Genomic DNA, 14,558 nt, shown 5'->3' on the forward strand with positions numbered 1-14,558 from the left:
ATACTTGGAAATTTTTAATCACACTGTAAATAACTCTTGCATTAAAGAAGAAATCAATGGAAATTTGGAAATTACATAAAACTAATCAATAAAGAAGCACTATGTATAAATGCTTGCAGCAACAAAGCTGAAGACAAATTCAAGGGGAAAAAAAAAGCTGAAAAAAAATGAGCTTAGCATTCAAATTGCAAGTTGAAAAAGACAAGCAAATTGAGTCCAAATAATGTGGAGGAAGAAAATAAAAAAGAATAGAAATTAGTGAAAAAATATTAAGATTTTAGGTAAACACTAACAAGATTAACAAATCTCTAGTAAGAGTAACCAAATTTTAAAAAAGAAGGCACAGGTAAACAATTTCAAAGATGAAGAAAGAACATAATTACAGTTACAGCAGAAATTAAAATAAGAAAATACTTTCAACAAATTTATGCTAGTATATTCTAAAACTTATACTAAACTATATATACCTAAAAAGTGACTTACAAAAAGTGACTCAAGAATAGAAAACTTAAATGAACATGTATCCATTAAACTGAATCAACAGTTACAAAATTTCCCCCAAAGAAAGCAGCAGGCCCCAATAACTTTACAATTTCTACTGTATACCCATGATTCAAGTATTTCTTATCTTATACAAGCCCTTCCAGAGAATAGAAAGAGGTTTCTGGCTGTTTGTCCAAATGTATTTTCCTCTTCTTCCCAGGCAAAAAGATAGACTACATGTCCCAGCTTCTCATACCATTAGGTGAAGCCATGCAACTGAGTTCTAACCAATGGAATTTGAATGGAAGTGATGTCATAAAAACCTCCTAAGCACCTTTCTCCATGTTCTTTCTCCCTTTAGGCTTGACTGGGATGGAGATGAACCTCAGGGAACTTTGGAAGCCATGTATCATCATGGATGTAATTGACATTTACAGAACACTCAACCTAAATGAAATGAAACACAACATATCAGGATTTGTGGGATGCCACCAAAGCAGTATGTAGGGGAAAATCAATACCAAAAAACTGCAGTATTAGGGAAAAAATGTGTGAATAACCTTAAAAACTAAAATAAGTAGAGCAAATTAAATCCAAAGTAAAGAAAAGAAAAAAATCTAAAGACCAAGTGAAAACCAATGAAATAGAAAACAGAAAAACAATAAAGAAAATCAATGAAACAAAAACCTGATTCTCTGATATCTATATAATTGATAAACTTCTAGCTAGATTGACCAATAAAAAGAAAAAAGGCACAAATTATCAATACCAGAAATGAGAGGGCTTCTGTGGTGGTGCAGTGGTTAAGAATCTGCCTGCCAATGCATGGGACATGGGTTTGAGCCCTGGTCCAGGAAGATCCCACATGCTGTAGAGCAACTAAGTCCATGCTCCACAACTACTGAGCCTGCACTCTAGAGCCCACAAGCCACAACTACTGAGCCTGCATGCCACAACCACTGAAGCCCACACGCCTAGAGCCTGTGTTCTGCAGCAAGAGAAGCCACTGCAATGAGAAGCCCATGCACCACAACGAACAGTAGCCCCTGCTTGCCACAACTAAAGAAAGCCTGAGCCCAGCAACAGAGACTCAATGCAGCCAAAATTAAATAAATAAATTTATCTTAAAAAAGAAATGAAAGATGTGACATTACTACAGATTTTACAGATATTAAAATAATAATAAGGCAATATTATGAACAATTTTATGCTAATAAATCTAACAACTTAGATGAAAGGGAAAATTCCTTAAAATAAATAATTTTCAAAGTTCACTCAAGAAGAAATAGATAACATAGATAGACACACATCTACTAAATAAATTGAAATTGTAGTTAAAATTCTTAAAAAGAAACTCCATGTCCAGGTGCTTCACTGGTAAATTCTACCAAACATTTTAAGGGAAAAAATAGTATTAATTCTATACAAATGCTTCCAAAAATTTGAAGACAAGAGAATTCTTTTTTGATTTATCCTATGAGGCTGACATTATCCTGATACTAAAGCCAGGGAAAAAAAGAGGGAGAGAGAGAGAAGTGAGAGAGAGAAAGAGAGGAAATTACAAACTGAACAGATATGCAAAATGCATCTATGGACACAGATGCAAAATTCTAAACAATATTTTAGCAAATTAAGTCCAACATTATATTAAAAGGATAATACATCATGACCAAGTGGGGTTTATCACAAGAAAACAAGGTTGGTTTACCATGAAAAAAACAATCAATGCAATTCACCATATTAAGAAGTTAGAAAAGAAAATCCATGTGATCAATATGGATCTGTGTCAATAGATGAAAAATTTTGTAACATCCATTCCTGATTTTAAAAAAAAAAGCTCTCAGAAACTAGGATAGAAGGGAATCTCTATCCTAGTTATCAGATTCCCCAACCTGAGAAAAGTCATTTATTGAAAACATCAGACTTAATGGTGAAAGACTGAATGCTTTCCTCCTAAAATCAGTAACAATACAGGGATATCCACTCTTACAACTTCTGTTCAACACTGCACTGAAGGGTCTAGCCAGTGCAACCAGGTATGAAAAAGAAATAAAAGACATCTAGAGTAAAATGGAAAAAATAAGAGTTGTATTCTCAGTGCTTTTGTCTGAATGTTTCTGTGCCCCCCAAATTCATATGTTGAAATGCTAATGCCCAATGTGATGGTTTTAGGAGGTGGGGCCTTCAAGAAGTGGTTAGGTCATGAGAGTGGAGACCTTGTGAAAGGGATTAGCGCTCTATGAAAAAGATCCCACAGAGCTCCCTAGCTCCTTCCACCACTTGAGAACACATCAAGAAGCAAGAAGAGGGCTCTTACCAGACACAAAACTTGATCATTTTGGCCCCCATATATCAGATTTAAAGCTTCCAGAACTGTGAGAAATAAATTTCTGTTGTTTATAATACATCCAGTTTGTGGTATTATGTTATAGCAGCTCGAATTGACTAAGACACACAGAGAACATGATCATCTATGTAGAAAATACTGTGGAATTTTAAATAAACTAGTACGAAAATTAAGTGAGTTTAATAAGATTGCAGGATACAAGAACAATGTACAAAAAAAATGTCTTCTGGTACTGTTAACTCCTAGAAGAAAACAGAAAAATTGTTTCATGACATTAGTCTTTGAAATTATTTCATGAATATGACACCAAAAGCATAGATTAAAAAAGCAAAAATAGACAAGTGGGACTATATCAAACTAAAAACTTTCTGCACAGCAAAGGAAACAATCAACAGAGTGATAAGGCAACATACAGAATGGAAAAAATATTTACAAACCATAAGAGGTCAATTTCCAAAATATAAAAGCTACAACTCAATGGCAAAAAAACTAATAACCCAACTTAAAAATGGGCTAAAGACTTGAATAGACATTTCTCCAAAGAAAACACATAAATGGCCAATAGGCATATGAAAAGATGTTCAACATCTCTAACACTTAGGGAAATGTAAATCAAAACCATAATGAGATATAACCTCACACCAGTTAGAATGACTATTTTCAACAACAACAACAACAACACAAAAGAGGATACAGAGAAACTGGAACCCTTGTACACTGTTGGTGGAAATGCAAAGTGGTGCAGCTCCTATGGAAAACAGTATTGAGATTCCTCAAAAAATTAAAATTAGAACTACCATATGATTCAGCAATCCCACTATGGGTATTTATCCAAAAGAAATAAAAACAAGATCTCAAAGACACATTAGCACTCCAATGTTCAGTACAGCACTATTCACAATAGCTAAAATGTGTAAAAAAAACTAAACATCCAACAGTGTATAAATGGATAAAGAAAATGTAGTATATACATACAGCCTTAAAAAAGAATGAAATCCTGCAAAATATGACAACATGGATGAACCTGAAGGACATTATCCTAAGTGAAATAAGTCAGTCACATTAGGACAAATACTGTGTAATTCCATTTATATGAGGTACAATCAAACTCATAGAAACATAGAGTGGTGGTTGCCAGGGGCTGGAGGAAGGAAGGAAATGAAGAGTTGCTAATCAATGGGCATAAAGTCTTAACTATGCAAGATGGATAAGTTCTAGAGATCTGCTGTACAACACTGTGCCTATAGTTAACAGTACTGTATTACACACTTAAAAATCTATGAGGGTACATTTCATAATTTTTTAAGTGTTCTTACCACAATAAAATAAAAATTTTTAAAAAGACAAAACAAAAAGAAAAGTCTTTCTATATAATATCAAAAACAATTGGAAGGGCAGAAGTTGAGACACAGAGGTAGAGAACAAATGTATGGACACCAAGGGGGGAAAGCCGTGGGTGGGTGGGGATGGTGATCTGATGAATTGGGCAACTAAGACTGACATGTATACACTGATGTGTATAAAACTGATGACTAATAAGAACCTGCTGTATAAAAAATAAATAAAATAAAATTCAAAAAAAAAGTGCCATAATGTTTGCCTTCCTTCTGTTTAGGATAAGAAAAAAACAAAAAAACAATTGGAAGCTGAAATGTTCAAAAATTACCATTTGCAACAGCATAAAAATATGAAATACTTAGGGATAAATCTGATAAAAGATGTGAAAAGCCTGTACATAAGCAACTACAAAATATTGCTAAGTGGAATTAGGGATGACCTAAATAAAAAGAGACACATACCTTGCTCATGGGTTGAGACACATACTACTGTTCTGATATTAATTCTCCCTAAATTGATCTATAGTTTCAATGCAATCCCAATCAAAATTCCAGTAGGCTTTTTTATAAAAATTGATAAGGTGATTCTAAAATTCAGATGGAAATGCAAAAGACCAAGAATAGTTAAAACACCTCTAAAAAAAGAAGAAAAAGTTGGAGGGATAACTACATGATTTAAAGACTTATTATAATTAAAATAGTAATCAAAACAGCATGGTATTGACAACCAGGGCACCTACCAGGCGCTGGTGGGGGACCTTGGAGACTTAAAGTGATGGGAGTAATCCCCATGCAACTGGGTGGGATGTTGGGGGAAGAAGGGGCGAAGGAAAAGTGGAGGCAGGATGGGACTGGTGCCACTGAGGGGCAGCTGGGGAAAAGGAGGGGTTCCAACTCACAGCAAGGGAATCAGCTGGGACAGAGAGAGACCTTTGGGAGATTGGGGGATTGGAGGGGGATGTGGCCAGCATTTCCCATGCCAGCTCAGGCCCCGGCCAGACTGCTGAGGTCCTGGGCCTGAACCTCTGCCCTCTGGGGACCCATCAACCTACGCAGGTCCTGAGACTAAGCATGGCCCCCCAAGGCCTTTTACAGCCATGCACTCCTGAGCCTAAGCCTGCCCCCACCAACTGCCCCCATCAAGGCTTTTTCTGGCTTTTTTTTTTTTCTGTTGTGGTTCTATTTTCCTTTGTTCTTGTTTGCTTTGCTGTTCATTCATTTTTATTTTTTCTAATATATTTTTTATTTCTCTAATTTAATTTATTTTTTATTCTATGTTATTTTTCTGCTCCTTTTTCCTTGTTACTTTTTTTTTTTGCAGTGCTGCATGACTTGTGGGTCTTGGTTCCCAGGCTGGGGGACAGGCCAGAGCTCCTCTGGTGGGAGCAAGAAGTCCAAACTGGTGGACTACAAAAAAAGTCAGACCCCAGGGAATATTAATTGCAATGAGGTCTCCTGGAGGTCCTCATCTCAGCACCAAGACGCAGCTCTATCCCACTGCCTGCAAATTCCTGTGCTGGACACCTCAGGCCAAACAACCAACAAGACAAGAACACAGCTCTACCCATCAAAACAAAACAATATGTTACAGGCAAAGGAGCAAGGTAAAAACCTACAAGATCAAATAAATGAAAAGGAAATAGGCAACCTACCTTAAACAGAATTCAGAGTAATGATAATAAAGACAATCCAAAATCTCAGAAATAGAATTGAGGCACAGATAGAGAAAATACAAGAGATGTTTAACAAGGAGTTAGAAGAACTAAAGAACAAACAAACAGTGATGAACAACACAATAACTGAAATGAAAAATACACTAGAAGGAATCAATAGCAGAATAACTGAAGCAGAAGAACGAAAAGTGAGCTGGAAGATAGAATGGTGGAAATAACTGCCAAGGAGCAGAATAAAGAAAAAAGAACGAAAAAAATTGAAGACAATCTCAGAGACCACTGGGACAACACAAAATGCACCAATGTTCGAATTATAGGGGTCCCAGAAGAAGAGAAATAGAAAGGGTCTGAGAAAACATATGAAGAGATTATAGTTGAAAACTTCCCTAACATGGGAAAGGAAATAGCTGCCCAAGTCCAGGAAACACAGAGAGTCCCATACAGGATAAACCACAGGAGACAAACCAAGATGCATATTAATCAAACTAACAAAAAGTAAATTCAAAGAAAAAATATTAAAAGCAGCAAGCGAAAAGCAACAAATAACATAGAAGGGAATCCCTATAAGGTTATCAGCTGATTTTTCAGTAGGAACTCTGAAGGCCAGAAGGGAGTGGCAGGATATATTTAAAGTGATGAAAGGGAAAAAGCTACAACCAAGATTACTCTACCCAACAAGGATCTCATTCAGATTTGACAGAAAAATCAAAAGCTTTACAGACAAGCAAAAGCTAAGAAAATACAGCACCACCAAACCAGCTTTACAACAAACACTAAAGGAATTTCTCTAGGCAGGAAACACAAGAGAAGTAAAAGACCCTCAAAAACAAACCCAAAACAATTAAGAAAATGGTAATGGGAACATACATGTTGCTAATTACCTTAAATGTAAATGGATTAAATGCTCCAACCAAAAGGCACAGACTGGCTGAATGGATACAAAAACAAGACCCATATTTATGCAACATATAAGAGATCCACTTCAGCCCTAGGGACATATACAGACTGAAAGTGAGGGGATGGAAAAGATATTCAATGCAAATGGAAATCACAAGAAAGCTAGAGTAGCAATACTCATATCAGATAAAATAGACTTTAAAATAAAGACTGCTACAAGAGACAAGGAAGGATGCTACATAATGATCAAGGGATCAATCCAAGAAGATATAACAAGTATAAATATTTATGCACCCAACATAGGAGCACCTCAATACATAAGGCAAATGTGAACAGCCATAAAAGGGGAAATCAACAGTGGGGAACTTTAACACCCCACTTACACCAGTGGACAGATCATCCAGAAAGAAAATAAATAAGGAAACACAAGCTTTAAAAGACACAATAGACCAGATAGATTTAATTGATATTTATAGGACATTCCACCTGAAAGTGGCAGAATACCTTTCTTCTCAAGTGCACATGGAACATTCTCCAGGAAAGATCACATCTTGGGTCACAAATCAAGCCTTGGAAAATTTAAGAAAATTGAAATCATATCAAGCATCTGTTCCAACCAGAGGGCTATGAGATTAGAAATCGATTACAGGAAAAAAAAACTGTAAAAACACAAACAAATGGAGGCTAAACAGTGCTAAATAAAAAAAAAGCACTGAAGAAATCAGAGAAAATTTTAAAAATACACAGACATGAATGATAACGAAAACATGATGACCCAAACCTATGGGACTCAGCAAAAGCAGTACTAAGTTTATAGTAATTCAATCTCTCCTCAAGAAACAAGAACAATCTCAAATAAAAAATATAACAAGAACAATCTCAAATAAAAAATATAACCTTACACCTAAAGAAACTTGAGAAAAAAGAACAAACATAAAACCCAAAGTCAGTAGAAGAAAAGATATCATAAAGATTAGAGCAGAAATAAATGAAATAGAAATGAAGAAAACAATAGCAAAGAACACTGAAACTAAAAGTTGGTTCTTTGAGAAGATAAAAAAACTGATAAATATTTAGCTAGACTCATCAAGAAAAAAGGGAGAGGACCCATATCAATGAAATTAGAAATGAAAAAGGAGAAATTATACCTGACAGCACTGAAATACAAAGGATCATAACAGACTACTACAAGCAACTATATGCCAATAAAATGGACACCCTGGAAGAAATGGACAAATTCCTGGAAAGGTACAACTTTGCAAGACTGAACCAGGAAGAATTAGAAAATATAAACAGACCAATCACAAGTAATGAAATTGAAACCATAATTAAAGATCTTCCAACAAACAAAAGTGCAGGACCAGATGGCTTCACAGGTGAATTCTATCAAACATTTTGAGAAGAGCTAACACCTATCCTTCTCAAATTCTTCCAAAAAATTGCAGAGGGTGGAGCACTCCCAAGTTCATTCTACGAGGCCACCATCACCCTGATACCAAAACCAGACAAAGATATCACAAAAAAATAAAATTACAGATCTATATCTCTGATGAACATAGACCTAAAAACCCTCAATAAAATATTAGCAAACAGAATCCAACAAAACATTCAAAGGATCATACACCATGTTCAAGTGGGATTTATCCCAGGGATGCAAGGATTCTTCAATATATGCAAATCAACCAATGTGATACACCATATTAACAAATTAAAGAATAAAATCTATATGATCATCTCAATAGATGCAGAAAAAGCTTTGGCAAAATTCAACACCCATTTATAATAAAAAACTCTCCTGAAAGTAGGCATAGAGGGAACCACGTCAATGTTATAAAGGCTGTATATGACAAACCCACAGCAAACATCATTCTCAATGGTGAAGAACTGAAAGCATTTCCTCAAAGATCAGGAACAAGACAAGGATGTCCACTCTCACCGCTCTCATTGAACATAGTTTTGGAAGTCAGCCACGGCAATTAGAGAAGAAAAGAAATAAAAGGACTACAAATTGGAAAAGAAGAAGTAAGACTGTCACTGTTTGCAGATGACAATGATACTACACATAGAAAATCCTAAAGATGTCATCAGAAAACTACTAGAACTAATCAATGAATTTGGTAAGGTTGCAGCATACAAAATTAATGCACAGAAATCTCTTGCATTCCTATACACTAACAACAAAAGATCACAAAGAGAATTTAAGGAAGCAATCCCACTTATCATCTCAATAAAAAGAATAAAATACCTAGGAATAAACCTACCTAAGGAGTCAAAAGACCTGTATGCAGAAAACTATAAAACACTGAAGAAAGAAATCAAAGATGACATAAGCAGGTGGAGAAATATACCATGTTCTTGGATTGGAAGAATCAATATTTTGAAAATGACTATACTACCCAAAGCAATCTACAGATTCAATGCAATCCCTATAAAATTACCAAGGGCATTCTTCACAGAATTAGAACAAAAAATATTACAATTTGTATGGAAACACAAAAGATCCTGAATAGCCAAAGCAATTTTGAGAAAGAAAAACAGAGCTGGAGGAATCAGGCTACCTGAATTCAGACTATACTACAAAGCTACAGTAATCAAGACAGTATAGTACTGGCACAAAAATAGAAATATAGATCAATGGTACAGGATAGAAAGTCCAGAGATAAACCCACGCACCTATGGTCACCTGATCTGTGACAAAGGAGAGAGGAATATACAATGGAGAAAAGACAGTCACTTAAATAAGTGGTGCTGGGAAAACTGGACAGGTACGTGTAAAAGTATGAAATTAGAACACTCCCTAACACCATACACAAAAATAAACTCAAAATGGATTACACACCTAAATGTAAGATTAGAGACTATAAAACTCTTAGAGGAAAATATAGGAGAAACACACTTCGACATAAATCACAGGAAGATCATTTTTGAACCACCTCCTAGAGTAATAAAAATAAAAACACAAATAAATAAATGGGACCTAATTAAACTTAATAGCAAAGGAAACCATAAACAAGATGAAAAGACAACACTCAGAATGGGAGAAAACATTTGCAAATGAATCAACGGGCAAAGGATTAATCTCCAAAACATACAACAGCTCATGTAGCTCAATATCAAAAAGACAAACAACTCAATCAAAAAATGGGCAGAAGACCTAAATAGACATCTCTCCAAAGAAGACATACAGATGGCCAAGAGGCACATGAAAAGATACTCAACATCACTAATTATTAGAGAAATGCAAATCAAAACTACAATGAGGTATCACCTCACACTGGTCAGAATGGCCATCATCAAAAAATCTACAAACAATAAATGTTGGAGAGGGCGTGGAGAAAAGGGAACCCTCTTGCACTGCTGGTGGGAATGTAAATTGATACAGCCACTGTGGAGAACAGTATGATGGTTCCTTTAAAAACTAAAAATAGAACTACCATATGACCCAGCAATCCCACTACTGGGACATACCCTGAGTAAACCATAATTCAAAAGGACACATGTACCCCCGTGTTCATTGGAGCACTATTTACAATAGCCAGGACATGGAAACAACCTAAATGTCCCTTGACAGATGAATGGATAAAGAAGATGTGGTACATATATACAATGTAATATTACTCAGCCATAAAAAGGAATGAAAGTGAGTCATTTGAAGAGGTGTGGAAGGACCTAGAGTCTGTCATACAGTGTGAAGTGGGTCAGAAAGAGAAAAAAGAAATATCGTATATTAACGCATGTGTGTTGAATCTAGAAAAATGGTATAGATGAACCTATTTTTAGGGCAGGAATAGAGATGCAGACACAGAGAAGAGACGGGTGGACACGGGGGGAAGGGGAACGTGGATGAAATGAGAGATTGGGATTGACATATATACACTACCATGTGTAAAATAGGTAGCTAGTGGCACCTGCTGTATAGCACAGGGAGCTCAGCTCGTGCTCTGTGATGACCTAGAAGGGTGGGATAGTCAATGAGAGAGGGTATATCTGAATACATACAGCTGATTGACTTTGTTGTACAGCAGAATCTAACACAACATTGTAAAGCAATTATACTCCAATTTAAAAAACAAAACAAAATGACAACAGCAACACAACAGCATGGTGTTGGCATGAAGATAGACAAATAGATCAATGGTACAAAATAGAGATTGCAGAAATAAACCCACATATAAGAAGACAACTGAGTTTTGACCAAGTGTCAAAGACAATACGTAGTGCTGGAACAACTGGATAACCATTTGCAAAAAATAAACTTAGAACTATATCTCACAAAAATCTCATATAAATTTTAACTCAAAATTAATCAAAACCTAAACATACCTAAAACTATAAATTTCTAGTAGAAAACATAGGGGAAATATCTTTGTGACATAGAGCTAGGTAAAGGTTTCTTAGATATGACACCAAAAGCACAATTCAAAAAGAACAGATGGACAAATCAAATTTTAAAACATCTGCTCTTCAAAAGACATTACTAAGAGAATGAAAAGACAATCCACAGACTGGGAGATAATCTTAGTAAAGCATATATCTGATTAAGAAGTTGCATCCATAATTGGGTGATTGGGATTAACATATACACACTACTATATATCAAATAGATAGCTAATAAGAACCTACTGTATAGCACAGAGATCTCTACTCAATACTCTGTAATGACCTATATGGGAAAAGAATCCAAAAAAGAGTGGATATATGTATATGTATAACTGATTCACTTTGCTGTACGGCAGAAACTAACACAACATTGTATATCAGGTATAAACCAATAAAAATTAAATTTAAAAAAGAATTTGCATCCAGAATATATAAAGAAATCTCAAAACTCAACAGTAAAAAGAAAGAAAAACTCAACAGTGACAAAATGAACAACCCAATAAAAATAAGCAAATTCTATGAACATACCCTTTACCAAACAAGATATATATATACAACAAATAAGTGTATGAGAAGATTCCCCACATAATTGGGACAGCTAAAATTAAGGATTGACCATACCAAAGATCGGCATGGAATTGGAACTCTCATACCTTGCTGGTGGGAATGTACAATGGTACAATCACTTTGGAAAATAGTTTGACAGTTTCATGAAAAGTTAAACATATGCCTACCATGTGACTCAGCCATTCTATTCCTATATATTTATCCAAGAGAAAAAGAAATATACATCCATACAATTTTCATAGCAGCTTTATTTGTAACAGTCAAAAACTGTGTGTTAGGCAGGATTCTAAGTTGGTACCAAGATTCCTGCATGTATTCCCCTGGTATACATGCACCTACCTTCTCCCAGTTATTAAAAAAGTACTAATCTAGGTACTACTTTGAAAAGATTGTGCAGATGTTATTAAGGTCTCAAATCAGTTGAGTTTAAGACAGGGAGATGACCTGAGGGGCCTGACCTAATCACCTGAGCTCTCTGCTACTGGTTTGAAGATGGAGGGAGCCATGTGGCAAAGAATGAAGACAGCATCTAGCAGCTGAGAGAGACCCCTAACTGACAGCCAGCAAGAAAATGGGGACCACAGTTCTACAGCTAGAAGAAACTAAATTTAGTGAACAACATAAATGAGCTCGGAAGTGGCTTTTCCCCCAGAGCCACAAAAAAGAAATGCAGCCTGGCAGACACCTTGATTTCAGCCTTATAATACCATAAGCAGAGAAATTTGGCTACAGTGTGCCTGGACTTTTGCCCTACATAACTAAAAACCAATAAATGGGTGTTGTTTTAAGCAGCTAAGATTGTAGTAACTTGTTATGCAGCAATAGAAAACTACTACAAACTAGAAACAACTCAAGTGACAATCAACAGATAAATGAATAAACAAGTTGTAATATATTCATACAATGTAAAACTCTCATCAATAAAGAGAAATAAACTATTGATACAAGCAACGTGAATAAATTTTAAAATTCTGCTGAGAGAAAAAAGCCAAAAAAAAGTCTACATATTATATGATACAATTTTCATAAAACTTTTAAAAATGCAAACTAATGTACAGTGACAGAAAGCAGATGAGAGATTGCTTGGAGATGGGGGACAGAGAAGGGTGGGAAGGGGGGATTACAAAAGGGTACACAGATATTTTGGGGTAATGAATAGGATCATTATCTTGATTGTGATGATGTATATTTATACATATGTCAAAACTTTGTCAAAAGTGTCAAAAATGTGTTTCAATTATTCCTCAAGAAGCAGTTTTTAAAGTAAAAATTAAATTATAATATTTTAAAAGAAGAGATGAAAGAAAATTTGAACACAATGAAAATGAAATTAAATGCTACATGTTAAAAAATAAATAAATAGAAGAGTCTCTGGGAACTTTCTTTTTGCTTGTTTTTAGAACCATTTAAGTTCTACAATGAAAGACGGATCTGAAACCTTGCTAAAGTAATTATAGTGGATATTCATTATTTGTGGATTCTGCATTTGTGAATTCATTACACACTAACATTTATTTGTAATACAAAAATCAACACTCACAGTGCTTTTGTGGTTGTTTACAGATGTGCGTATGGGCAGTGGTGAAAATTTTGAGTTGAAGTGCATGTTTTTAACTGAGCTCAAACAAGGCAACATTCTGCCTTTTTGCTGCAGCTCTCATACTATAAACAATAGTTCTTTTTGTGATTTATTTAGTGCCATGGTTTTTGCATTTTTGCAATTTTTGTTGGTGAGTTCGCTGTTTAAAATGGTCCCCAAGCATAATGCAGAACACTGTCTAGTGTTCCTAAGTGCAAGATGGCTGTGATATGCCTTAAAGAGAAAATGTGTTGCTATATAAATTTTGCTCAGCTATGAGTTATATTGGGGCTGTCGGCTGTAAGTTCAATGTTAATGAATCAGCACTATACCTTATGAAGTGTCTTTAAACAAAAGCACACACAGAATAATATAATACATTCATTGTTTGATGAAAATGTTGTAATCAGAGGCTTGCATGAACCTAACCCTGTATTTTCCCCTAGGAGTAATGTTTAAGTATTTGTTAATTCAGTTTTCACAGCTCTTTATAGAACTTAACTACCATGAATAAGGAGAATTTTGTTTTCAATGAACTATAGATCTAGATCCTATAATCTAGGCTTATATGGGTAGTCAGAAGCTTTAGAAATAATTATTTCTCTGATAACTTCTGCTTTGCCTATTTTTTATTTAAGTAAATTAAATACAATAAATTATATAGCTTTTTCTACTTATTCTCCACTGTAGATACTCTAATTTTCCTCCTTTACACTCAAGTTTTCAATCCTATCTACTATCCTTAATTTCAGATGACTTCTGTCCATTTTATGCTTTAAAACATGAATTTCTTCTTACTTAAAAGCATTTTAAAATGTTATAAAGCTGCCTACGTTTTCCTCTAAGAGTTTGATAGTTTCTGGTGTTACATTTAGGTCTTTAATCCATTTTGAGCTTATTTTTGTGTATGATGTTAGGGAGTGATCTAATCTCATACTTTTACATGTACCTGTCCAGTTTTCCCAGCACCACTTATTGAAGAGGCTGTCCTTTCTCCACTGTACATTCCTGCCTCCTTTATCAAAGATAAGGTGACCATATGTGTGTGTGTTTATCTCTGGGCTTTCTATCCTGTTCCATTGATCTATATTTCTGTTTTTGTGCCAGTACCATACTGTCTTGTTTACTGTAGCTTTGTAGTATAGTCTGAATTCAGGGAGCCTGATTCCTCCAGCTCAGTTTTTCGTTCTCAAGATTGCTTTGGCTATTCGGGGTCTTTTGTGTTTCCATACAAATTGTGAAACTTTTTGTTCTATTTCTGTGAAAAATGCCAGTGGTAGTTTGATAGGGATTGC

General features: G+C 35.1%; 1 protein-coding gene across 1 annotated transcript in view; it reads right to left on the bottom strand.

Annotated features, from left to right (window-relative positions):
* Positions 1-755, bottom strand: part of CUNH1orf185 (chromosome unknown C1orf185 homolog) — a 31,795-nt gene extending 31,040 nt beyond the window's left edge. Inside the window, exon 1 of the mRNA XM_029227502.1 lies at positions 739-755. Coding sequence (XP_029083335.1) covers positions 739-755 — 17 coding nt within the window. The remainder of the gene's footprint in view (positions 1-738) is intronic.
* Between the last annotated feature and the right edge of the window lie 13,803 nt (positions 756-14,558).

This window comes from Monodon monoceros, unplaced genomic scaffold (genome assembly GCF_005190385.1).
Source record: "Monodon monoceros isolate NGI ecotype Baffin Bay Population unplaced genomic scaffold, NGI_Narwhal_1 Super_Scaffold_18, whole genome shotgun sequence".
Taxonomy (NCBI): Eukaryota; Metazoa; Chordata; class Mammalia; order Artiodactyla; family Monodontidae; genus Monodon; species Monodon monoceros.